The 26,972-nt window shown below is 45.1% G+C and overlaps 3 protein-coding genes across 14 annotated transcripts in view; 1 reads left to right on the plus strand and 2 right to left on the minus strand.

Moving 5' to 3' along the window:
• si:ch211-113g11.6 (uncharacterized protein LOC559008 homolog) overlaps positions 1 to 17,212 on the minus strand; it is a 35,953-nt gene extending 18,741 nt beyond the window's left edge. Inside the window, exons 1-5 of the mRNA XM_059980272.1 lie at positions 14,463 to 17,212; positions 13,841 to 13,980; positions 13,047 to 13,109; positions 2,056 to 2,154; positions 1,835 to 1,946 (exon numbers count right to left, since the gene is read on the minus strand). Coding sequence (XP_059836255.1) covers positions 1,835 to 1,946; positions 2,056 to 2,154; positions 13,047 to 13,109; positions 13,841 to 13,980; positions 14,463 to 14,550 — 502 coding nt within the window. The 5' untranslated portion in view covers positions 14,551 to 17,212. The remainder of the gene's footprint in view (positions 1 to 1,834; positions 1,947 to 2,055; positions 2,155 to 13,046; positions 13,110 to 13,840; positions 13,981 to 14,462) is intronic.
• Positions 1 to 26,972, plus strand: part of LOC132399650 (semaphorin-4B-like) — a 104,082-nt gene that overhangs the window by 23,293 nt on the left and 53,817 nt on the right. For 2 of the 12 annotated variants that reach the window (XM_059980250.1, XM_059980252.1), the window contains exon 3: positions 13,657 to 13,903. The exons of the other annotated variants lie outside the window; for them this stretch is intronic. The gene's annotated coding sequence lies outside the window, so the exon portion shown is untranslated. The remainder of the gene's footprint in view (positions 1 to 13,656; positions 13,904 to 26,972) is intronic. 12 annotated transcript variants of the gene reach the window in all.
• On the minus strand, positions 23,627 to 25,300 carry LOC132400090 (leucine-rich repeat and immunoglobulin-like domain-containing nogo receptor-interacting protein 1). The gene has a single exon (XM_059981166.1). It carries the CDS (start codon positions 25,298 to 25,300, stop codon positions 23,627 to 23,629), a length of 1,674 nt encoding a protein of 557 aa, XP_059837149.1.

The raw sequence follows: 26,972 nt of genomic DNA on the forward strand, positions 1-26,972 counted from the left end.
AAGTCCAGTCCTCTCCAGAACTGTGACACTGTCCATCCGAATAACTGTACTGCCTCAAGTGAGCCAGCCTAGGTATGGTGCTGGAGTCTCTTGAATGCAGATGGTTGATATTCAACAGCCCCACACGATCACTTTCCCCAGCACTCCACAGGGTTTAGCTGCTATGCCATTTCATGTGTTTCAGATGCCTACAAAGCAGCCTGACACCCAGTTTCATAAGAAGAAGAAGAAAACCCTTAACTTTGAGTGGAGTCATCGGGATGCCGTCATGACAGTGTTTTTAGCAGGCTTTCTTATTTTTATGAGGCCGAGTTGCTAGCTCAACACTCAACCCAGCACGGATGGAAAGCGTACAAGGGAGCCAGCTGGATTCGAACTCTGAAGTCCGGCGCTGATGCCACTACACCACCAGCCAGTAGTTTCATAAGAGCAGAACATAAATAGGAGAAGGAGTGAGCCACTTGGCCCATTGATCCTGCTCCGCCATTCAATAAGATTATGAATAATTTGGCTGTTGACTCAGATCCACCTACTTGCCTTTAATTTCCTTGCTATGCAAAATATATCTATCAACATCTCGCGCAACCACAACATCCAAGCTTGACTGATCAAGGCCAACATGCCAAAAGCTTTCTTCGCCACCTGTCCATGTGATGGCACCTTAAAAAAAAAAGATATATATAACTGTACTCTTGGGTCCCTCAATTGCTCAGCATTCCCCATGACACTACTGTTCACTGTGATGGTGCTATCTGATTTATCCTCCCTAAATGTATCATTTTGTGACACACACACAATGCTGGAGGAACTCAACAAGCCAGGCAACATCTATGGAAAAGAGTAAACAGTCAACGTTTCCAGCCGAAAACCTGCTCCAGTCTGGGAAAAGAGTCCATGCCTCACAGTTTTATGCACTTCTCTCACGTCCCCTGTCAGGCTCTGATGCTTCAGAAAAAACAATACATGCTTATCAAATCTTTCCTCAAAGCTTATACACTCTTATCCAGGCAAAATCCTGATGCATCTCTTTTTCACCCTCTCCAGAACTTCCACATCCTTCCTATAAAATGTGGGGGGAGAAGGCAGAAGAATGGGTTTGGGAGGGAAAATAAATCAGCCATAATTGATGGTAGAGCAAACTAATGGGCTGAAGGGCCAAATTGTGCTCCTATGGCTTGTGGTCTAAATTACATTTGCTATTCCTTGGCCCACGTACCCTGCTATCAAGATCATGTTACAATTTTTAATAGTTGTCCTCACTGTCTACTCAGCACCTATTTTAATGTCCTGAAAATTACTGACTATGCCTTGTTTATTTTCAGTGACATAGATGACAAATAGTAATGGACCTAGCACCATCTCAAGAAATGGACCTCCTGTATCAATAACAATCCCCACCATCTGTGTTTCCTACCTCCAAGCCAATTCAGTATCCAATTAGTTAGCTCTCTCTGGATCGTATGCAATCTAACTTTCCATACCCAATTAGCCCACCCCGCAGAACCTCATCAAGGGCCTTACTGAAGTCCATAAACTATGGAGGCATAAGAGATTGCAGATATTGGAATCTGGAACAAGGACAAAATACTTTGCCTGAATTTAGAACTTTAAATTGGGGAGATGTGTCATTTTTCGTAACTAATTTAAAATACACCTCACACTTGAACTGTCCTTTTTGCTAAGAGTAAGTCTTGACTTTGTCCTCTCCCTGGAAGAGCCCTCTACATATTACCAAAAGAAACTTTCTTGAACACTCTTAACAAATTCCTATCTAAATCCCTGCGCTATGGAAGTTCCATTCTACATTAGGAAATTTTAAAATCCCCACGCTCACCGACTGCGATGGTGATAGGACATTGTCTTGGCACTGAGGGTGAGATGTCCCTCCCGTCCTGCACTATCTGGCGCCCCTCTTTGTCACTTGCTAGCTGAGTCCTGTTGTTGGGCTGCAAAATAGAGATGGAGAGAAGCAGCTTGAAGCTGGGCAGACCTGGCATGTGGACTGACTGTAAATCTGCACACTTAACTGTTAATTCTGATTAAACGTATTTTTACCAAAAACCAGCACTTGGGGCTTCCAGCATAAGTCCCGCAGATGATGATTGTTGTTTGGTTGACCCTCTGAATCACAGTGACCACGTTCTCACAGAGTTCCTGTAATAAAAAGAAGTAAATTTTATGGGCTTTGTGGCACGGTGGATTATCTTGTTGGACGTGTACCGATGTGTAGCACCATGTGCAAAATGCTGGAGGAATTCAGCAGGTCAGGCAGCATTTCAGGAGGGGCATAAACAGTCAACATTTTGGGCTGAGACCCTCTGTCCTGATACAACCTTTCATTCTGGCACCATTCTAAAAATGTGATTTCTGCCTTTTCTGGATATTTATTCCTGTAATAATGGAAACCAGAGCTACCCCCAGTAGCAACACCATTTACACTTGCATAATGCTTCTGTAACTGCATCATCTCTGGAAAAGAGTAAACCGTCAACATTTCAATTTGAGACCCTTCATCAAGACTGGAAAGAAAGATGAGAAATCAGAGTAAGAAGGTGGAGGAGGGGAGAAAGAGGTAAAAGGTGGTAGGTTACAGGTGAAACCAGGAAGGGTGAAAGGAGCACCAGTGATAGGCAGGTATGGAGATAAGGTCAGAAAGGGAAACAGGAATGGGGAATGGTGAAGGGAGGCAATTATCAGAAGTTTGAGAAATTGACGTTCATGCCATCAGCCTGGAAGCTACCCAGATGGTGCGGCTCCTCCAGCCTGAGTGTGGCCTCATGGCGGTAGAGGAGGCCGTGGACTGATGTCAGAATGGGACTGAAAAGTAGAATTGAAATGGGAGATCCCTCTTCTTCTGGTGGACAGGGTATAGGTGCTCAGTGAAGTGGTCTCCCAGTCTATGTTGAGTCTCACCAATATACAGGAGGCCACACCAGGAGCATGGGATACAGTCGGTGACCCCAACAGACTCACAGATGAAGTGTCGCCTCACCTGGAAGAACAGTTTGGGGCCCTAAATGGTAGTGAGGTGGGAGATCTTTGGGTAGGTGTGGCTCTGTTCCACTTGCAAGGATAAGGACCAGGAGGGAGATCAGTGGGGAGGGACAAGGGAGTCACTAGAGAGTGACACATGCAGAAAGTGGGAGAGAGGGAAAGATGTGCTTGGTGGTAGGATCCCATTGGAGATGGCAGAATAATAAAGAATTATGTGCTGGATGCAGAGGCTAGTGGGGCCTTGGGGGACATCCCAGTAGTTCTGGAATGAAGTACCTCAACTTGAGAGCAGATACAGTGGAGATGAAGGAACTCAGAGAAGGGGATAGCATTTTTACAAGTGACAGGGTGGGAAGTGATATAGTCCAGATGGCTGTGAGCTTATAAAGGATATCAGTAGACTGTTTCCAGAGATGGGAAATGATGCCAGTGTAGACTTGGAACGTGGACCGTTCAACATAGCCAACAAAAAGGCAGGCATAGCTGGAACCCGTGGGAGTGTGAGTACCCATGGGTACACTTTTGGTATGAAGAAAGCAGTTACTGAATATGAGGACCAGTTCCACCAGATGGAGGAGAGTGGTGGTGTTGGGGAACTGATCGTCCTACTGATGGGTGATCAGTAATAGAAAGGTTGCTTGTTTGAGTCCCACCAGAGTCTGTAATTTAGGACGGCATAGTAATGCATAACACTTTACAGCATCAGCAACACAGGTTTAATTCTGATGTTGTCTGTAGGGTATTTGTACACTTCCTCCGGATGCATCAGTTTCCAAACACATACCAAAGACAAACAGATGAGTAGGTTACTTGGTTACATGGATGTACTTGGGTGGCACAGAAGGGTGTGTTACTATGCTGTATCTCTTAAAATAAAATAAAAAGAGCATCCTGCTCAATGCTGGCAGCAATAATAAGACCATAAGCAGAATTAGGCCACTTGGCCCATCAAGTCAGCTTCACTATTCAATCATGGCTGATTTATGTTCCCCCTCAACCCCATTCTCCTGACTTCTTCACATGAGCTTTGATGCCCTGATTAATAAAGAACCTATCAACCTCCACGTTAAATATCTCTGATGACTTGGCCTCCACAGCCATCCATGTCTGTGAGTCCCACAGATTCACCACTCTCTGACTAAAGTTGTTCCACCCACATCTGTTCTAAAGGGATGGCTGTGTGTTCTGCTGCTATGCCACTTCACCACTCCCCCACCCCCCATAAAGTAGCACCCTCTACCTCTCGGGGAGGTTCTTTAAGTGAAGCATTGTAATATTTGGGGAGAAAGCTGTCCCTTCCACTTGGGTCCCTATCTGCTCCAGAAACAAGATGTAAAAATCAGGCTCATACAATTAAGCTCGCAAAGCTATCAACAGTTGTTTCAAATCACAAATTAGTTTTTGTTGCCAAACACAGCACCTTCTGTGCTGGGGGCGACTATGCTTTACATGTTGTAAGTTGAGAGGAACAGTCATTATTTTTATTGTCACACGTACAGAGGAAAACCTTTGTTTTGACACAATCCCACACCATAATTACATTGAAGTACTACAAATGAAAAAGCAGTACCAGAATGCAGAATATAGTGTTGGTAGTAGTAGTCATAATGCTAACACTCCAGTCCATGTGATGTTCTTCAAAAGGGTTTTCTAATGGTGGGTTTTCCAGTGGCTGTAGAGGATAATCTGGGATTTACATATTCTGGTGGAGCATGGGGAAGAATAGGTTCTGGCTGCAGTAAGTGGTTGAGTCTTTTGGTTGTTCAGTCTCTCAAAGCTGCTGCTGCTTCACTGCAGCACAGCAGTGTTGCAGCTACAGAGAAGTGCAGTGCAGGTGGACAGTAAGCTGCAAGGGCCACTACAAGATAGATTGAGCAATCAAGAGTCCATCTTTGTACAAGAAGTCCGTTTGATATGGAGCCCCAGTTTAAATCCACACTCCCAACAGTGCAGCACTTCCACTGGCTGTGAACCTCCGGCGAACTCTAGTGCTTGTGAGTACCTCTGGCACAAGTTAAGAACACTGCATTCTCTGGCAGTAGAGTGTGAGTATGATCACTTGGCAACAAACGATACCTATAGTATAAAGCCATCAAGAAGACAGCAATATACCAGTGCTTATTTCCAGGCTAATGCATTAGGAGAATAAGGAGCAGTGTTGAATCCAGTTTGGGTCAGACTTGCAGTATGCTACAGGCCATCCCTGGGTAATGAACAGGCTTTGTTCTTAGCAATGTACTTGAGTCAATTTTGTTCTTCAGTCTGAAAAAAATCACTTGAAATGATAACCAATCTGCCACAGTCTTGTTACAGATGGCATCAAAAACTCAGAAGACTAATAAGAAAGTACAATTATTAAAAGTGGTGAGAGAGAGGAGAAATGTCTGGTCATTTGTAGGAAAAAAGGTTTGTATGTACATCAGACTTGAATCTAATAATATGTGAAAGAACTTGCTCGTATATATACAGGGGTTCTGTAAGTCGGGCATTTGTAACCTGGGGACAAGTTGTATGTAGATTAATGCAACAGGAAGGCTTATAGGCATGTCAGGGAAAGTGCAAAAAGATTTAACAGATCAGAACTAGGAGAGTACAACAGCTGGGGAAGATTGAACAGGATGATGATCCAGACTGATAAATAAGATCTGATGCGGGGCTTTTGAGTTCTAAAAGGGGTGACGTAAGGTACAGTAGATGTGGTAGGTCTTCTTATGAGAAGATCTAGAACAAGGGGCTGTAATTCAGTGCTATCACCAAGAGGTTCAGTGAACAATACAGCACAATATTTCTTTACCCAGAATATGCAACTTCCTACATCATGGAAACAGGCCATTCTGCCCATCTACTCTGTTTTGGAAACACATGAAAAAGAGAATGGCTTAATCAGTTTAATCTAAAATTTTCAAAGTTCAGAGCAAATTTACTATCAATGTCACCATATACTGCCCTGAGATTCATTTTTTTGAAGGCATTCACAGTAGAACAAAGAATCAATGAAAAACTACACTCAAAAACTGGCAACCAATGTGGAAAAGACAAGCTGTGCAAATATCAAAAAAGCAAAAATAATAATAATAAATAAATAATGTTGAGAGCTCTCTCAGCTTTTCTCTCCACAGATGTGGCCTAATTCACTGACTATTTCCAGCATTCTGTTAATTTTATTTCACATTACCTACATCTGCTTTTTTAAGGTCCATGGTGTTGTTTATCCAATGCATTTGCCTTCTCCTATCCTGCTCTATTGTACCCTTTTATGCGCTCCCTCACTTGTTATCTATCCTTCCCTTAACTGAGTCTCTGCTGCTTTCCTTGGCCACCCCATGGGCAGGGAGCTCCACATTTTCACCACCATCCAGGGAAAAGATCCTCCAGAATTCCCTACTGGATTTAATGATCACTTTGTATTGAGCATCTTTTGTTGTGTCACCTGCCACCTGCGTGAGTACCTCCAGATTTACCCTATCATGTAGTCATGGAGAAGGGGTTTCTACTTCCACTGAAAATAACGTTCATAGTTCCTGAAGACTATAACCTTTCTTAAACACAAGAGGTTCTACAGATGATGGAAATCTGGAGCAATGCACACAAAATGCTGGAGAAACTCAGCAGGTCAGACAGCACTTATGGAGGGGCATAAACAGTCAGCATTTTGGGCTGAGACCCTTCATCCTGATACAACTTTTCATTCTGGTACCATTCTTAAAATGTGATTTCAGCCTTTTCTGAAAATTTATTTTTGTGATATGGAAACCAGAGCTACCCCCAGTAATAACACCATATATGCTTGCTTCTGTAACTGGATGATTGATCATCCAGGTTTGAATCCCAGCACATCAGCTGGACAAATCTGTTCATGAAACAACTCTGTAATATACCAGTAGGAAAAACAGTGAACTGAATTGTTTTTAAAACAAGGTCTTTGGTTCACTAATGCCCTTCAGACAAGGAAAGTTAAGGTGTGCCCTATGCCTTCTTCATTAGGAGCATTGAGTAGAAGAGACAGGAAGCCATGTTGTAGTTGTATAAAACTTTGAATTGGTTGACTTGGAGTACTGCATGTATTTCTGATCACCCCATTATATGAATGACGTATTGAATTTCAAGAGGGTTCAGAAGAGATTTACAAGGATGTTGATTGGAGGGCATTTGGACAGGTTGGACAAATTTAGATAGATTTCCCTGCAGCAACAGTGTCTGAGGGGACAAAAGTTTATGAAATTATGAGGGGTATGGATTCAGCTAGAATGTTTTTCCTAGGGTAGAAATGTTCAGTTCATTATGTTCAAATTTATTGTCATTTGACTGTACATATATACAACCAAATGAAACAACATTGCTCTGGACCATGGTACACCCACAAAACATAGATCACATATATCATATATCACAGCACGTAAAACAAAATATAGAGTAATAGAGCATTACAGCACAGCAACAGGCCCTTCGACCCAACTAGTCTGTGCTAAACCATTTAAACTGCCTAATCTCATGGACTTAGAAACATAGAAAACATACAGTAAATACAGGCCCTTCGGCCCACAAAGCTGTGCCAAACGTCCCTACCTTAGAAATACCTAGGCTTTACCCATAGCCCTCTATTTTTATTAGCTCCATGTGGCCATCCAGGTGTCCTTTAAAAGACCCTACCATTTCTGCCTCCACCGCCACTGCTGGCAGCCCATTCCACACACTCACCACTCTCTGCATAAAAAACTTACCCCTAACATCTCCTCTATACCTACTTCCAAGCACCTTAAAACTATACCCTCTCATGCTAGCCATTTCAGCCCTGGGGAGAAGCCTCTGACTATCTATGTGATCAATGCCTCTCATTATCTTGTGCACCTCTATCAAGTCACCTCCTATCCTCCGTTGCGCCAAGGAGAAAAGACCAAGTTCACTCAACCTATTCTCATAAGGCATGCTCCCCAATCCAGGCAATATCCTTGTATATCTCCTCTGCGCCCTTTCTATGGTTTCAACGTCCTTCCTGTAGTGAGGTGACTAGAACTGAATACAGTACTCCAAGTGGGGTCTGATCAGGGTCCTATTTAACTGCAACATTACCTCTCGGCTCTTAAACTCAATCCCATGATTGATGAAGGCCAATGCACCGTATGCCTTCTCAACCACAGAGTCAACCTGCAGAGCAGCTTTGAGTGTCCTATGGACTTGGACCCCATGATCCCTCTGATGCTCCACACTGCCAAGAGCTCCATTAGTACTATTTTCTGCCATCATATTTGACCCACCAAAATGAACCACCTCACACTTATCTGGTCCCGCTTGGTGGCGCAACAATATCAGTGCCGAGCTAGCAACCTGGCCTCGGAAAAACAAGAATAGCTTGCTACGGAAACACAGTCGTGACGGTGCACCAATAACTCCACTGCCGAGTTAAAGGCTATTCTTCTTGTTCTTCACACTTATACAGACAGACATACTTTATTGATCCCGAGGGAAATTGGGTATCTGGGTTGAACTCCATCTGCCAACTCTCAGCCCAGTTTTGCATCCTATTATTGTCCCGTTGTAACCTCTGACAGCCCTCCACACTATCCACAACACCCCCAACCTTTGTATCATCAGCAAATTTACTAACCCATCCCTCCACTTCCTCATCCAGGTGATTTATAAAAATCACAAAGAGTAGGGGGTCCCAGAACAGATCCCTGAGGCTCACCACTGGTCACCGGCCTCCATGCAGAATATGACCCATCTATAACCACTCTTTGCCTTCTGTGGGCAAGCCAGTTTTAGATCCACAAAGCAATGTCCCCTTGGATCCCATGCCTCCTTACTTTCTCAATAAGCCTTGCATGGAGTACCTTATCAAATGCTTTCCTAAAATCCATATACACTACATCTATAGCCTCTACCTTCATCAATGTGCTTAGTCACATCCACAAAAAATTCAATCAGGCTCATAAGCCACGACCTGCCTTTGACAGAGCTATGCTGACTATTCCTAATCGTATTATGCCTCTCCAAATGTTCATAAATCCTGCCTCTCAGGATCTTCTCCATCAACTTACCAACTGCTGAAGTAAGACTCACTGGTCTATAATTTCCTGGGCTGTCCCTACTCCCTTTCTTGAATAAGGGAACAACATCTGCAAACCTCCAATCCTCCGGAACTTCTCCCATCCTCATTGATGATGTCAAGATCATTGCCAGAGGCTCAGCAATCTCCTCCCTCACTTCCCACAGTAGCCTGGGGTACATCCCGTCTGGTCCTGGTGACTTATCCAATTCGATGCTTTCCAAAAGCTCCAGCACATTCTCTTTCTTAATATCTACATTCTCAAGCTTTTCAGTCCACTGCAATCGCCAAGATCCTTTTCCATAGTGAAGACTGAAGCAAAGTATTTATTAAGTACTTCTGCTATTACCTCTGGTTCCATACACACTTTTCCATTACCACACTTGATTGGTCCTATTCTCTCACATCTTATCGTCTTGCTCTTCACGTACTTGTAGAATGCCTTGGGGTTATCCTTAATCCTGTCTGCCAAGGCCTTCTCATGGCCCCTTCTGGCTCTCCTAATTACATTCTTAAGATCCTTCCTGCTAGCCTTATAAACTTCTAGATTCATATCATTACCTAGTTTTTTGAACCTCTCGTAAGCTCTTCTTTTCTTCTTCACTAGATTTTCAACAGCCTTTGTGCACCACGGATCTTGTAACCTACCATCCTTTCCATGTCTCATTGGAATGTACCTACACAGAACCCCACACAAATATCTCCTGAACGTTTGCCACATTTCTTCTGAACGTTTCCCTGAGAACATATATTTCCAATTTATGCTTCCAAGTTCTAGCCTGATAGCCTCATAGTTCCCCTTACTCCACTTAAATGTCTCCCTAAATTCTCTGTTCCCATCCCTCTCCAATGCTATGGTAAAGGAGATAGAATTGTGATCACTATCTCCAAAATGGTCTCCTACTGAGAGACTTGACACCTGACCAGGTTCATTTCCTAATACCAGATCAAGTACAGTCTCTCCACTTGTAGGCTGATCTACATATTGTGTCAAAAAACCTTCTGAACATATCTAACAAACTCTACCCTATCTAAACTCCTCACTCTAGGGAGATGCCAATCAATATTTGGAAAATTAAAATCTCCCACCACAACTCTGTTGTTACTCCTTTCCAGAATCTATCTCCCTATCTGCTCCTCGATGTCCCTGTTACTATTGGGTGGTCTATAAAAAAACCCAGTAGAGTTATTGACCGCTTCCTACTCCTAACTTCCACCCACAGAGACTCTGTAGACAACCCCTCCATGACTTCCTCCTTTTCTGCAGTCGTGACACTATCTCTGACCAACAGTGCCACTTCCCCACCTGTTTTGCCTCCCTCCCTATCCTTTCTGAAACATCTAAAGCCTGGCACTTGAGGTAGCCATTCCTGCTCCTGAGCCATCTAAGCCTCGGTAATGGCCACAACATCACAGCTGCAAGTGCTGATCCATGCTCTAAGATCACCCATTTTGCTCATGACACTCCTCGCATTAAAATAGACACATCTCAAACCATCGGACTGTGCACATCCCTTCTCTATCACCTGCCTATCCTCCCTTTCGCACTGTCTTCAAGCTTTCTCTATTTGTAAGCCAGCCTCCCTTTCCTCTGTGACTTGAGTTTGGTTCCCAACCCCCAGCAATTCTAGTTTAAACTCTCCCCGATGGCCTTTGCAAACCTTCCCGCCAGGGTATTGGTCTCCCTCGGATTCAAGTGCAATCCATTCTTTTTGTACAGGTCACACCTGCCCTAGAAGAGGTCTCAACCGTACCCAAATTGTAGCTCTCCATACCCCTACCATCCATGTACCTATACAAACTTCTTTAAAATGTGAAAATCAAAATCAAATCCACACTTCCACTGGCAGCTTGCTCCAGGCTTTCACCACCCTCTGAGTGAAGAATTTTCCTCTCATGTTCCCATTAAAACATTTTACCTTTCACACTAACCAATAACCTCTAGGTGTAGTAAATTACCAAAAATAAGTGAATAAAATATAATTCAAAGTGTGCAGCACAGGTAAACAATACAGTAAACAGCTTGCTGTCCAAGGTATGAGATCTTCATGGTGGAAGGGTATTCATTAGTCACACTGCCTGAGGGAAGAAACCGGTACCCTTTCTGGCAGTCCAAGTCCTGATGCTACTGTAACGCCTTTCAGACCGTAGTGGGTCAAAGACTGTGGGATGGATGGTAGGGATCATCAACAATGCTTCGGCCCTTTGTATACACACTCCCAGTAAATGTCACAAATAGGCGAGGGAGGCCCCTTCAGTAGTTTTTATGGGAAGAATGTGGAAGGTTTAGGAGGGTGCAGAGGAGTTTTACCAGGATGCTGCATGGATTAGAGAGCATGTCTTATGAGGAAAGGTTGAGCAGAAAAATTATGTCCCCTTGTACTATTATGGCTAATATACATAATATGGCATAATTTTAAGGTGATTGGAGGAAAGTATTGAGGGGGAAGATATCAGAGGCAGTTTTTTTTTAAGATGGATGGTGAGTATGTGGTACAAGCAGCTGGGGTGGAGGTAGAGGCAGTTACATTAGGGACATTAAGAATAATCTTAGGCACATGGATGAAAAAAATGGTTGGCTAAGTGGGAGGGAAGGGCCTGTGCTATGTTGTACTGTTCTAAATTTTGAATACTGGAGGGCACAGCTTTAAGGTGAGAGGGGAGAAAATAAAACGACTGTGCAGGGCATGTTTTCTTTACACAGGTGGGTGCCTGGAGTGTGCTGCCAGGGTTGATGGTGGTGGCAGACATGAGAGTGGTGCTGCTGCATTGCATTGCACCTATGCATACATGGACTTCTGTATGCAACAGTAAATTCAACTTTGACTTCAGCGTTCAAGGGGCTTTTAGACTGGTACATGAACAGAAGGATATGGAGCACATGGAAGCAGAAGAAATTAACTTAATTGGGTGTGCTTGACACTGGACAACATGGGCTGAAAGGCCTGTATCTGTGCTGCTCGATGAGATCTGCCATCAGTACTTATACTGCATGACTCCAGATCCACAGTGGCTTACTTGGTTTGGAACATAGAACAGTACAGTTTTGATGAAGCAGCTAGCTATTTGGTTCAAAGGCAACTGCAGATGGCCTTGCCTGTGACCTTCACAGTACAGGATAAGTAAAGGACAAACATGTTGTTACTCAGACTCCATGCTGTAGCATTTTTATTTGTTAATTTCTGTCCCTTGTTCTGTAATGAAGAATTGTAAGCAGCATCTCCACAGTCAGTGAATTGGATATCTCTCTCCCACACCTACCTGGCTTGGAGACTAAGTATGCAGACGATACAAATACAGGTGGAGGGGTAGATAGTCTTGAGGATGCAGGGAGTCTGCAGAAAGGCAAAGAAGTGGAAGATGGAAAATAGTGTAGGGAATTGTATGGTGATGCATTTCGGTAGAAGGAATACAGGTATAGATTATTTTCTAAATGGGGAAAAAATTCAAAACTTAGAATTGCAGAGAGACTTGGGAGTCTTCATGCAGGATTCCCTAAAGGTTAACTTGGGGGTTGAGCCAGTTTTAAGGAGTGCAAATGCAATGTTAGCATTCATTTCAAGAGGACTAGAATACAAGAGCAAGGATGTAATGATGAAAGAATGGGGAGATGTCAAAGGCAAGTTATTTTTTTACACAGTGGTGGGTGCATGAAAGGCAATGCCAGGGGTGAGGCCAATACATTTGGGGCATTTAAGAGATTCGTAGATAGGCATATGGATGAAAGAAAAGTGGAGGGCTATGTGGCAGGGATCTTGGAGTAGTTTAAAAGGTTGGCACAACGTTGTGGGCTGAAGGGACAAATCAATCAATGTCAATAGCAACTATGCCATGGTGATTCATTAGTAACTGCTTATCAGCTGTGTTCAGTGTTGATTACAGAGGAGAGACCTGAAACAATAATGTTTGGCAGTAATTCTTGACACAGTGTAACAGAATGGAACCATCTGCAGATACTCAAGTCCAGTTCCAGCTGGTACTTGCTAATACCACGGCTTGTCCTTACCTGACTTGCTGATCCTTTGCTCTGGCAGTTCTTTCTGGCGTTGTCATCCAGGGACAGGGGGATCTGACAGAACAACATTCACTTGAAATAATTCAGTTATTATACAATTATAGCACAGAAAAGAAACATGGCCTGGAGGCCATCTAGGCCATGTTGGTTTGGCCTTCTGCCTAGTGCCACCTACCTGCACCGGGACCATAGCCTTTCATAGCCCTCTCATCCATGGACTTATTCTCTTAAATATTGAAAATGAACCTGCATCCACCATACTTACAGTCTCTGAGTGAAGAGGTTCCCCCTAAATATTTCAATTTTCACCCTTAACCTATGACCTCTACTTCTAGTCTCACCCAACCTGAGGGGGGAAAGCCTGCAAGCATTCGTCCTCTCTACACCCCTCATCACGTTGTATACTGTTTTCCTTTTTTTTTTCATCCTCCTCTCCTCAGCCTCTCCCATTTCCTCCATTCTCACCCATCTGGCCCTTTCTCTTTGCGTCTTTCCCACCACTCTGCCACAACTTTCTCTCATTCCCTCCCCCTCTCCCTTACTACCTTTTCCCCTTTAATGGTTCCCTCTTCTACTCCCTCTCCCCCTTCTCATTTTCCAGTTAAACACTCCTGTTCTCTGGGGAAGATGGGAACGCACAGGGAGAGGATCCCGCTCTTACAGGAGACCTTTAGCCTGATCTGTTCTGTCACGGCCCCACTACAAGACCCGATCTTGTCTGCACCAACCAAATCCCGACAGTTGGCAGCCTGCGACTACGAAGCGGCGGGGGCGGCACGAAGTACCGGAGTCTGGGAGACATCGGCGTCGGTAAACTGCAGGAGGTACACACGTCCCGTGGATCCAAGGTATAGAGTGTCCGACTTCTCATCGTGATATCCCACCGAGGACCTGGCCGGAGATTCAAACTTCACCTGGGGCTGATCTGGGGGAGGGAGAGAGGACGGGTAATGAAGGCAGTGAATTCTGCATCCCCTGGATTGAAACTGACCCACTCCCCATACACACATTCGCTGATCGCAACCTGTCTCTCTCTCACACACATATATACTATGATCCAGTAAGCGCAGGAGAGATTACCCAGGAAGATCCCAGATTTTTCAAAACAACCTACACCAAAATGCTGGAGGAACTCAGCAGGTCAGGTAGCATCTATGGAGGGGAATAAACAGTCAACGTTCTTGGTCGCGATCCTTCATCGGGATTGAAAAGGAAATGCGGGCGGTGCGGTTCATGTTTGTTCCGCGACGGGGTGCGAATTTGGTGCAATGCAGCTGACGGCAGAGCAAGATCCCAAAGAGAAGGTGGGGAAGGGTATAAAAGTGAAAAAAATATAGACAAGGCTAGGAGTTTAAAAAGCTGGACCCAGACGGGCGGCTGTGGGATGCTGAGGCGCTGCTAGTGTACCTGTGGGGGCGAATTTCAGGCGTGGGACCCTCTCGGCCGAACCCAAGATCAGGAGGTAACCCAGGAGCAAGAGCTCCAGGTTCAGCATCTTGTCGGTGCTAGGAGCCGCTGCTGTGTGTGTGCTGCCAGTGCTTTTCTCTCTCACACACACTCACACCCTCGCCGCCCCCGCGACGTTTCTGTGCGTCTAGAGCGGCCGCTGCTCCTCCCGCACACGCAACCTATCGCGCTCAGAGGCTGCACCGCAGTGGCAAGGGTGCGGTCGCCTGTGACCCGGGTGCGGAGGGAGTGACGGCGGGTTAAGTTTGCCCGTCCGTTTTGTCATGTTTCTTCTGTCCTGCTGAGCAGAATTGACCCCTCCTCTGAGATATGGGCTCACATCTGCCTCCGACTAGATTTGTCCCTACTTCGCCCAATGCTGTAATGGGCTCACATCTGGCCCTTACCAGCTATGTCACAGGACCTCGGCTACCCCTGAGAGAGACTCATATCTGCCCCCTACCAGATGAGTCTTGCCCGTCACTAGGACAGGGGGACACACTCGGCCGTTACTAACATCACACCGCCTCCCTCCACCTCACGCAGATTTGAGGAAGCATAAATGTATTAGCTGAAAGATTTTCCTCCACTCAGCCCATTTTTTCTGGGTAAACCCAGGGACGATCGGGGTCAGGGAAGAACGTCAGTGTTCAGCAGCTGTTGTAGAAAACCCAGCCGTCTGGGCACAGCAAGATCCCACTCACTACTTTATCATTTCCTGTTCTTCACCTTATGTACAAACACTCCTGTGCCCAGCGTCACTTTTTGGACATACAGTCAAAGCTATCTTACAAAGTTATAGTTTTTTTTTATTAATCGTGTTCCAGTCTTGTTTCATTTTGTGCTGCATTGGATCTGGAGAAACAAATATTTCATTTCCTTTACACTTGTGTATTGGAAATTACCTTAAATCTTGAATCTTGAAACAGCATTCTGATAAGAAGCAGATAAATGTGCAGAAATGTTAATTTGGATATAGTCCCACTCAGCTCCATATTCTTCTTTGGGTATCTTGAGAAATCAAGAAATATATATACAATTGCAAGAAAAAGTTTCTGAGCCCTTTGCAGTTACCTGGTTTTCTGCATTAATTACTCATAAAATGGGGTCTGATCTACATCTGTCACAATAATAGACAAACACAATCTGCCTAAACTAATAACACCAATAATTGTACTTTTCATGTCTTTATTGAACACATTATTTAATCATTCACAGTCCAGCTGGAAGAAGTATGTGTACCCTTGTATTTAATAACTAGTAGAACTTCCTTTAGCAGCAATAACCTTCACCAAACATTTCCTGTAGCTGCTGATCAGACTTGCATAATGCTGGGAAGGAATTTCAGACCATTCTTCCATACAAAACTGTTACAGTTCATCAATATTTCAGATACCTGCATGGACAGCCCTCTTCAGCATCTCAATTGGGTTAAGGTCTGGACTCTGACTTGGCCATTCCAAAACACAAATTTTCTTGTTTTTAAACCATTCTGTTGTTGATTTACTCTTGTGTTTCGGATCATTGTTTTGTCACATCATCCAACTTCCATCAAGTTTCAGGTGACGGACCATTACCTTGCCATTTTCCTGTAAAATGTCTTGATACAATTTGGAATTCATTGTTCCCTCCACAAATGCAAGCTGCCCATGTTCTGAGGCAGAAAAGCAGCCACAACCATGATGTTCCTTCCATCATGCTTCTCTGGTGAGATGAGGTTTTGATGTTGGTGTGCAGTGCCCTTTTTTCTCCAAACATAGTGGTGTGCATTTCTACCAAAAAGTTCAGCTTTTGTCTCATCTGTCCACAAACTTGAGATGAGCAGCAATGTTGTTTTTAGAGAGCAGTGGTTTTCTCCATGGTGTCTTTCCATGAACACCGTTCTTGTTCAGTGTTTTTCTTCTAGAGGACACATGAACAGAGACTTTAGCAAGTTCTAGAGATTTATGCATGTCTTTTGCTGTAACCTTGGGTTCTTTATCGCCTCCTTAAGCTTTACATGTTGTGCTCTTGGTGTGATCTTTGTAGGACACCACTCCTAGGGAGACTAGCAACAGTACTGAGTTTCCTCCATTTGTAGACAATTTCTCTAACTGTGGTCTGATGAACACTCAGGTCTTCAGAAATGCTTTTGTAGCCTTTTCCAGCTTGATGCATCTTTACAATCCCCCTAAGATCTTCTGAAAGTTGTTTTGATCGAGGCATGGTGCACATAAACAGATCTTTATTGAGAAGAGCAGGATCTGTCAGTAACCTGACTTTGTGTGTCTATTTTAGAGGGTAGAGCACCTCTACACCCATAGCTCCGATCTCATTTCATTGATTGGAACACTTACCTCTTTATAGAACCCCAGAGGTTCACTTACTTTTGTGTACCTAGACTGTGATTGTTTAAATGGTGTACTCAGTATTGACAAGAAAAGTACAATTGTTTGTGTGCTATTAGTTTAGACTGATTTGTTTATCTATTATTGTGACTTAGATTAAAATTAAACTGCATTTTATGAGCAATTAATGCAGAAAATCAGATAATTTCATAGGGTTCACAAACTTTTTCATGTTTTGATCTAGCACTTTGTCTGAAAAGCACCACGTTTCACAGGGGAATATAGACCCTCCAGCAACTCAATGCTATCCCTTATACGCTGCTACCTTTCCACGGGAGGCTAAATAAAATCAGCTGTACCCGTCAACCCTCACCAAATTTTATTAAAATCCTAATGAAATATCTCTGCTTGGTATCTTCTTCATGATTACGTCAATGTGTCAAGCCTAAGATAGGACATTTGAGATATTGATGTTCAAGAATTTGAAACTGCTCACCCTTTTCATTGCTGATCCCTCAATGAGGGCTGGTGTGTATTCCCTGGACTTCCTCTCCCTGAAGTCCACAATCAATTTCTTGGTCATGCTGGCATTGAGTGCACTCAACCAGTTGATCTCACTCCTCTATGCCTCGTCATCGGCATCTGAGATTATGCCAAAAGCAGTTGTGTCATCAGCAAATTTATAAATGGTGCTTGAGCTGTGCCAAGCCACACAATCTTGTGTGTAGAGAGAAAGAGTAGAGCAGTGTGCTAAGCATGCAACCTTGAGGTGTGCCAGTGTTGATTGTCAGCAAGGAGGAGGTGCTATTACCAGTCCATTTCAGCTGCAATCTCCTAAGAAGGAAATCAAGGATACAGTTGCAGGGGGAGGCATAGGCACAGGTTGTTGATTGGTACTGAGGAGATGGTGGTGTTGAACATCAAACTGTAATCAGTAGCCAGCAACATGATGTATGTATGTGAATCAAGCCAGAGTGAATAAACAGTGAGTCTGTGACTTTATAAAAACGTATGTAATGAGACATAGATACACCTCCCCAGGGTAGTGGAGTCCAAAGCCATGGGACATAGCTTTAGAGCGAGAGGGGAAAGATTTAAAAGGAACCTGAGGGATAGAGTTTTCATGCAAAGGGCAGTGTATATATGGAATGAGCTACCAGAGGAAGTGGTTGAGGCAGGTACCATTAAAGTAGCTTGGATAGGTACCTGGAATCAAAATCAGGTTTATTATCACTGACATGTGACATGAAATTTGTTAACTTAGCAGCAGCAGTTCAATGCAAAACATAATCTACAAGAAGAGAAAAAATAATAACAATAAACAAGGAGATCAATTACAGTAGACGTACATTGAATAGATTTTAAAAAACCTGCTGAAAACAGAAATACTGTACATTAAAAGAAGTGAGGTAGTGTTCAAGGATTCAATGTCCTTTTAGGAATTGGATGGCGGAGGATAAGAAGCTGTTCCTGAATCGCTGAGTGTGTGCCTTCAGGCTTTTGTACCTCATACCTGATGGTAACAGTGAGAAAAGGGCATGCCCTAGGTGCTGGAGGTCTTAATAATGAACACTGCCTTTCTGAGACAGCGCTCCTTGAAGATGTCCTGGGTACTTCGTAGGCTAGTACCCAAGATGGGGCTGACTAGATTTACAACCCACTGCAGCTTCTTTTCGGTCCTGTGCAGCAGCCACCCCTCCCACCTCCCCCCCCCCCCCCCCCCATACCAGACAGTGATCCAGCCTGTCAGAATGCTCTCTACGGTGCAACTATAGAAGTTTTTGAGTGTATTTGTTGACATGCCTAGTCCTTTCAAACTCCTAATGAAGTATAGCCGCTGATTTGCCTTCTTTATAACTACATCGATATGTTGGGACCAGGTTAGATCCTCAGAGATCTTGACACACAGGAACTTTAAACTGCTAACTCTCTCCACTTCTGATCCCTCTATGAGGATTGGTATGTGTTCCTTCATCTTACCAAACCTAAAGTTCACAATCAACTCTTCATTCTTACTGACGTTGAGTGCCAGGTTGTTGCTGCGACACCACTCCACTAGTTGGCATATCTCACTCCTGTCCACCCTCTCGTTACCACCTGAGATTCGACCAACAATGGTTGTATCATCAGCAAATTTTAGATGGTATTTGAGCTATGCCTGGCCATACAGTCATGTGTATATAGAGAGTAGAGCAGTGGGCTAAGCGTACACCCCGAGGTGTGTCAGTATTGATCGTCAGCGAGGAGGAGATGTTATCACCATTCCACACAGATTGTGGTCTTCCGGTTAGGAAGTCAAGGATATAAGTGCAGAGATTAAGAGGAATTGGTATTACGGTCAGCATAGACCTGTTGGGCCGAAGAGCCTTTGTCTGTGTCATATTGTTCTGTGGCGCTATGTGAGACATGCAAAGGATATCTGTATGTAAGACTTCATTTTTAAGGATTTAGGAAGATTGGGGACAAGCTCTCCAGATTCACAAGGATGCTACTGCAACCTGATGACATGAGTTATAAAGAGAGGCTGGGAATGTATTCTGGGATAAGTGTTGGAGAACAGGTCTCATAAGGAAAAGTTGAATGACCTACGGTTTTTCTCTGGAGTGAAAGAGTATGAGAGGTGACTTGATAGAGATGTACAAGGTTATATGATGCATAGACTGAATGAACAGCTAGAGACTTCCCCAGGGTGGAAATGGGGACATAATTTTATGGTGATTGCTGGAAATTATTGTGGAGGGGAAGTCAGAGGCAGATTATTTTACACAGAGAATGGTGGGTGTGTGTAACACCCTGCTGGGGTGGTGGTAGAGGCAGATATATTAGGGATTTTTAAGATACTCTTAGATATGGACATGGATGGTGGAAAAATGAAGGTTATGTAGAGGAGAGGGGTTAGATTGATCTTGGAGTAGGTTAAAAGGTCAGCACAATGTCAATAGCCAAATGGCCAACTGTGCTGGACTGCTCTATGTTCTAAATGCATCCTGGATCAGGATGAAAACTTCTGAATTTTCAAATATGAGCACAGAAGAATCGTTTTTAAGATTATTACTTATTGAAAACTTTATTCCGTATCTAACCCAGCACTGGGAGTACGTGATAGGACTGTGTGGAAGGAGTTATACTCTGAATGTAACCTCAGCTGTCCCGGGCTTTCCTTTTCAACAAAAGGAAAAGTTCAAATTTCAAACTACATATATGTCACCATATACTACCCTGAGATTCATTTTCTTTTGGGTAAGTACAAAGAAACACAATAGAATTCATGAAAACCACACACAATAAGATGGACAAACAACCAATGTGCAAAAGGCAACAAAACTGTGCAAATACAAAAGAAAAAACCAAACATAATAAATGAATTAATTAATAAGCAATAAATATCGAGAATGTGAGTTGAAGAGTCCTTGAATGTGAGCCCATAGGTTATAGGAAAACTTCATTGTTGGGGTGAGAAATCAGTAATTATCCTCCCCAACAGAAGCCTAATGACTAAAGCCTGAACCTGGTGGTGTGGATTTCACTCACAACTCTCTTACAGTTAATCTTGAATTTCCTTAGCCCTCCTCACCTGCGCACATGCGTTCTCTCCCACATCTTTGTCATAGTCTCAAGTATACAGAGCAGCCTCACACCCTGCCCTGTCCTCCAGCCGTGCATCAAACTCCACTCTTTCACAGAAAGGCTACTCCCGGCCCTGCCCTTGCCCAGTGTCTGCAGATGAGATCCACAACTTGGACAGGGTCTGTTTCAAGGGATATGGATTTTAAAACAGAATAAGTATGCTGTGCCCAGTTATACCCCAGAGAGTACCCGCACCCAGCAATGGAAGCTCTCAGGTTTGTAGTAGCGTGCTATGGGCAGTGGGTGGCACCCTCGCTCAGGTTTAGGGAATAGTCCAGGTCCCTTCTCACCAAGAGCATGAAGCAGTGGGTCCAGCGCTACCTTCGAGTAGTCAGTCCCTCACTGTCAGGCTGAGTTTCTTACTCCCTCTGCTCTAACTGGGGAAGAGACCCAGTGTCATTCAAATGAAACCCTAAGCTTTACCCGCCACATAGACTAGGTGGTGGACTAAAATACCACAGATGTTAGGAATCTGAATTAAAACAGACAGCACTGGAAATAAATTCAGTGGTCAAGCAGCATGTGTGAAGGGAGGGCAGGAAGAAGGGTGGAAGAGAGAGAGAGGGGAAGGGGAGCGGACATAGAACAATGCAGTCCCTTCAACCCACAATGTTGTGCTCTAACCTGCTCTAAGATTAAATTTAATCCATCCCTTCTACATTGCTTTCCATTTTTCTGTCATCCAAGACTCTCTTAAATGTCCTAATATTAAGATTGGTGACCTGGATAGAGAGTTCCTATCTGCATTCATGCTACAACCTCTATCTCTGCCAACTGATTACTCAACCCTATGTCCATAAGGTCATCAGGGAGGCCATTCAGCCCAAGCCTTCCCTCACCTTCAGTTGGTCGTAACTGATCCCTTGCATAATCTGTGTTGCATTCTCAGTTTTTGCCTTTGAGCTGCTGGGTAGAGGCTGTTTAACAGATAGCACAGTCAGAAAATACTGCACAAGAACTGCCAAATATTTTATTAATAAAAAATGCACATCTTTATGAAGCTTTGATAATCCTGTAATATCTTAAGTGAAACAGTACAGTTATGACCTTAGTTACACTTTGTTTGAATCCAGGCTCAAGGGTGGAGGCTGTTTTTCACCTTGTGCCTGAGACTTCCTGTAATGGGTGATAAGGCTCAATATTTGCTTCCTGGTGGATCACCTTATGAAAGCTGCAGACTGGAAGGCAGGTGAGGAGAACCAGGCTCCCCAGCAGCTTGGCCTGGGTGGAGAGGGAAGGTTGGAGGAGCCAGCATACACACACAAGAGCTTTGCATCTCCACTCAGACACGGAAAGGAGCAGAGCTGCTTCTGAGACTCCCTCCCATGCTGGAATAAAAGATCATATCAAGATGAAAGGTTTTGGTTTGAAACGTTAACTGTGTATTCCCCTATATAGATGCTGCCTGATCTACTGAGTTCTTCTAGCATTCTGTGATGACCATATGGGTTCCCTCCCCCACCCCCAGCTGCTCCAGTTTTCTCCCACATCTCAACCACCTGTGGGATCAGTGAGTTACTTGGCCACTGTAACCTGGCTCTCTAGTGTGTAGGTGAGGAGTCGGAATCTCAGTAGAAATATGGAGGGAACTATTTAAAAAGCATTAATATAGGATTAGTGGAAATGGCTTCTTGATGGTCAGCACTGATTCATATGGCCAATGGGTCTGTTTTTCAGCTCTGGCTCGGTCTCACCTCTTCAAGGACAATACCAGGTGGGAGAAACTGTGGGCTGGAAAGTTAATGCTGTAAATTGAACTAGGTTAGTGATCTGGGGCACATCCTCAGAATAGAGGGAACAGCCCATTAGAACAAAGATGAAGAGAAATTTCTTCAGCCAGGGGGTGGTGATTCTCTGGAGCTCTCTGAGTATATTTAAAGTGGGGTCTGATAGGTTCTTGATTAGTCAGGTTATGGGGAGAAGGCAGGAAAATGGGATTGAGAGGGATGATAAATATCAGAGTGATGGAATGGTGGAGCAGATTCAATGGGTCAAATGGCCTAATTCTCCTATGTCCTATGGTCGAATGGGAATAAACCTTTATGGGCTCACAAGTAAGTTGATGGGAATCTGCAGAGGAATATTAAAGAGGGATTAGTGTAGAATCAGTATAATTTGCTTCTTGATGGTCTGTACAGACTCAGTGTGCTAAAGGAAATGCCATGGGTTGCAAAGTTAGTCAGTTGCAGGAAATTGTCCCCCTGCTGGCATAGGTTGGTGATTGATCAAGGGTGGTTTTGATAGGAATGTAGGGAAAATAAAATGGGATGAATGTGGGTGGGTACGTGATGGTTGGAGATAGAAAGGTGTGTGTCCACATGCAACTCAATGTCAGACAATGATTATAGGCCAAGGTCACATAAATCCATGGTACTGACCACACTAATGTCAAACCAGCAATACTCCATAACACCATAAAACAAAGGAGCAGAATTGGGCCATTCAGTCCATTGAGTTTGCTCCACCATTGCTCATAAATACAAGAGATTCTGTAGCAGCAGAACACACACAAAATGCCGGAAGAACTCGTGAACGGTCTCGGCTCAAAACGTCAACTGTTTATTACCCTCCATAGATGCTGTCTGATTTGCCGAGTCCTTGCAGCATTTTGTGTGTGACAGACATAGAACTGTTCAGCACAGAAACAGGCCCTTCCACCAATTATTCCCGCACCCTATCTCCATTTCCCACATCAGGACCTCCTTTGGGACTCAACAATTCAAGCTGCTGTCTGGATGCTGTGAGAGTTCCTCTGCCTCCACCATCTCTTTTAGGCAGCATGTTTTGGACTCTAAATGTCCCATCTCTCACCGTAATCCTCTGCCTTCTCATCTTAGACACCCCCCACTCGCACCACCAGCCATGCGGTAAAGATTTTGACAATCTTCCTTATGTTTTACCCTCATGATTTCATATACCTTGTGCAGGACACTCCAAGCCTCCTCTATCCCAGTGAAAACACCTGGTCTGTATAGTGTCTCTACAGAACTGAAATGCTCCAGACCAGCCACCACTTGGATGAAGCTTCACCACACCCCCCTCCAGTGCAAAACACTTCATTAACTCTGTAGCAAATGAGATAGGGGAGTGGCAGGGGGCAGCACTTGCTCGCCAGTCCAGTCCAAGGAACTGACCACCATATCGCACCTCCCATCCCCCCCCCAGAACCCTTCACAACATTTTGGTGGTGTACTTGACGGCTTCAGACTGTGCACTGGTGCCACTTGAGTGCCTGAGCACCTCCACGCTGCTGGTGCGTTTGATGGGGCCCTTCAGCCGGCCCCAGAGCAGCAGAAGTGCAAAGCAGAACACGGTGACGCCAAGGAAGCAGGCCAAGCCCAGGGTCAGGACAACCGTCAAGGTCGGAGGGTCCAGCAGGGAAGGAAAGGCGGAGGCAGGGGTGGTGGGTGTACCCCAGCCGCTCACAAGCAGGTGAGCGGAGGCAGAGTCATTGCCTGCTAGGTTAAACGCAGTGCACAGATAAAGACCAGAGTCCCCGGCCTGGGCCAGGTGGATCTCCAGCGAGCCGTCAGCCAGCATCCGGAGCCGACCGCCCTTGCCACCACTCAGCAACCGGAGGTCAGGCGCGACCCAGTTCACCACCGGAGCTGGCCGGCCCACAGCCCCACATGCCAGTCTCACCGTCTGCCCCTCAGCTACTGACACCTGGGCCTGGGGGCGGATGTTGATACGGGGCTGGTGGCAGGTAAGCTCGGCAGGGCCCAGCTCCACCAGCTGAAGGCTGCGTGCCCCCTCCGGGTCGGTGCAGGTGGGCAGCCGCCGCCCCCAGTCCAGCCCAGGTGCCCTAGCCTGTAGCAGCCAGCTGAGCCGGCAGTCACAGGCCAGTGGGTTGGAGCCCAGCCCCAGGGACTCCAGGCTGCCCACTGACTCAAAGGCTGCTTCCTCTAGTGTTACCAATCTGTTGCCCGACACATCGAGGGCTCGGAGGCTGGGCAGGCCCCGGAAGGCTCCAGCCCGGATCTCAGCCAGGTGGCCGCCACCAGCCAATCGCAGCTCACGCAAGCCAGCCAGCCCCTCCAGTGCATTCCCTTGCACCGCAGTGATGGGGTTGTGCGAGAGGTCAAGACGCCGCAGGTGGACCAGGTGGGTGAAGGAGTGGCTGGGTACTGAGCTCAGGTTGCAGTGGGTGATCGAAAGGCTAGTGAGGTTGAGGCTGTCCAGCACGCCTGGATTCAGCTCCGCCAGCTGAGGCCAGCGCTCGATGCACAGGTGACGGAGGCGCCGCAAGCCGTGGAAGGAGCCGGCCTCCAGTGTTCTGGCTCCCAAGCCGGAGAGGTGCAGTGACCGGAGACCATGCAGTGATGAGAGGGAAACAATGGGCACCTGGCAGGCAGCAGACGCCATGCCCAGGGATAGATGCCGTAGTCGTGCCAGGCCAGTGAAGGCCCCAGCCTCCACGTGGACCAGCCTATCACCCAGCTCCAGTCTGCGGAGGTTGGGCAAGGCCCTCATCACGCTGGACTGAATGGTGCTTAGACGGTTGCCGCTCAGCCGGAGGGTGAGGAGACTGGGCAGGCCATTGAAGGCTTCGTCCTCAATGTTGGACACCAGGTTGTTGTTGAGGTCCAGCTCCTGTAGCTCGGTCAGATTGCCAAAGGTTTCCCGGCCCAGCCACTCAATCAAGTTGCTGCTCAAGTCCAGCCTCCTTATCCCATCAGGAAGCAGTCTTGGAGGAGTGGTGAGCTGGGCGCCATGGCACACCACTGTCCCATTCCCCAGACCACAAGTACAGGAGCTGGGGCAGTCAGCCAGGCAGCCTCGCACAAAAGCCAGCAGGAGCAGGACCAGGATCAGCCATATTCTGTCGTCCGCTCCCCACAGCATCTCTTCTCCCTGCAGACATGAGAGTGCTGGATCAGAGGGGGTGTTTCTGCAGTCAGATACCTTTGCCTTTAGCAATAGCAATGACTAGCAGGGACTCTACCTCCCAGAGCCTGTGGGCACTGCAGTAGTTTCTGCTTTACCCACCCACCCATGGATCTCTTCCCATAGTCTGTGGGCACTGCTCTGTAGAATGGACTTAGCCAATACTACAGACCAATAGAATATTGGACTATCAGACGTAAGAGCAAAATTAGACCATTTGACCACAGCTGATTTATTTTCCCTCTTGGCCCCATTTCTCTGCATTCTCCTTGTTAACTTTGATGCCTTACTAACCAAGAACCTATCATTACATCCTTGCTTTTATTTTCTAGTCATCTAAAAATGAATGCTAACACTGCATTTGGCTTGGCCCTCACAGCTTTCTGTGGCAACAAATTCCACGAATTCACCACTTCTGGCTAAAGAAACCCTTCTAAAGTGTTGTCCTTCTTTTCTGAGGCAGTGCCCTATTGTCCTACTCTCCCGCTTTTGGAAATATCCTCTTTACATCCACTTTATCCAGTCCTTTCAGTGTGCAGTAGATTTCAAGATATCCCCTCTTCTAAATTTTCTAAACTCCAGTAGATTCAGGCCTAGAGTATCAAACACTCCTTATAGGTTAACCATTTCATTCCTGGGATAATTCTCATAGACCTTCTTTGGATCCTCTCCAATCATTACTTAGATGTAGGGCCAAAAAAAGTTCACAGTACACTAAGTGCATCCTGACAAATGCCTTATTAAAGCCTTAGCATTACATCCTTGCTTTTATCTTCTAGTCATCTAGGAATAAATGCTAACACTGCATTTGGCTTCCTTACCACTGTCTCAACCTGCAAGTTAAACTTTAGGGAATCCTGCATTAGGACTCTGAAGTCCATTTGAATCTCCGAGTTTTAAATTCATTCCCTGATTTTAAAATTATTGGTATTATTCCTTCTACCACACACTTCCCTACATTATATTCCATCTACCACATCTTTGCCCATTTTCTTTTCTAAATCCATCTACAGATTCTCTGCTTCCTCAATGCCACCTGCCCATCCACTCTCTTCATATTGTCCTCAAAACCGTCAATACTGTCATCCAGATCATTAACGTATAGCATGAAACATAGCAGACCTAACACCAACCCCTGCAGAACACGACTAGTCAACAGCAGCCAACCAGAAAAAGCCCCCTTCATTCTCACTCTTTAACTTCCGCCAGTCAACTAATCTTCTGTCCATGCTTGTACCTTTCCTGTAATACCATAGGCTCTTGTGCAGCAGCAACATCTTGTCAAAGGCCTTCTGAAAATTCATGTAAACAGCATTCACTGACTCTCCTTTATCTATCTTGCCTGTTATTTCCTCAAGGAGTTCAAACAGATTTGTCAGGCAAAATTTCCCCTTAAGGAAACCAGGCTGACTTAAACATTTTTAATCATATGCCTCCAGTATTCCAAAACTTCATCCTTAATAATGGGCTCCAACATCTTCCCAATCACTAAAGTCAAGCTTAACTGGCGTATAATTTCCTTTCTTTTGCCTCCCTTCCTTCTTAAAGAAGTGAGTACATTTATAATATTCCTGTCCTTCAGAACCATTTCAGAATCTAGTGATTCATGAATGATCATTACCAATGCCTC

This window comes from Hypanus sabinus, chromosome 9 (assembly GCF_030144855.1).
Source record: "Hypanus sabinus isolate sHypSab1 chromosome 9, sHypSab1.hap1, whole genome shotgun sequence".
NCBI classification, from domain to species: domain Eukaryota; kingdom Metazoa; phylum Chordata; class Chondrichthyes; order Myliobatiformes; family Dasyatidae; genus Hypanus; species Hypanus sabinus.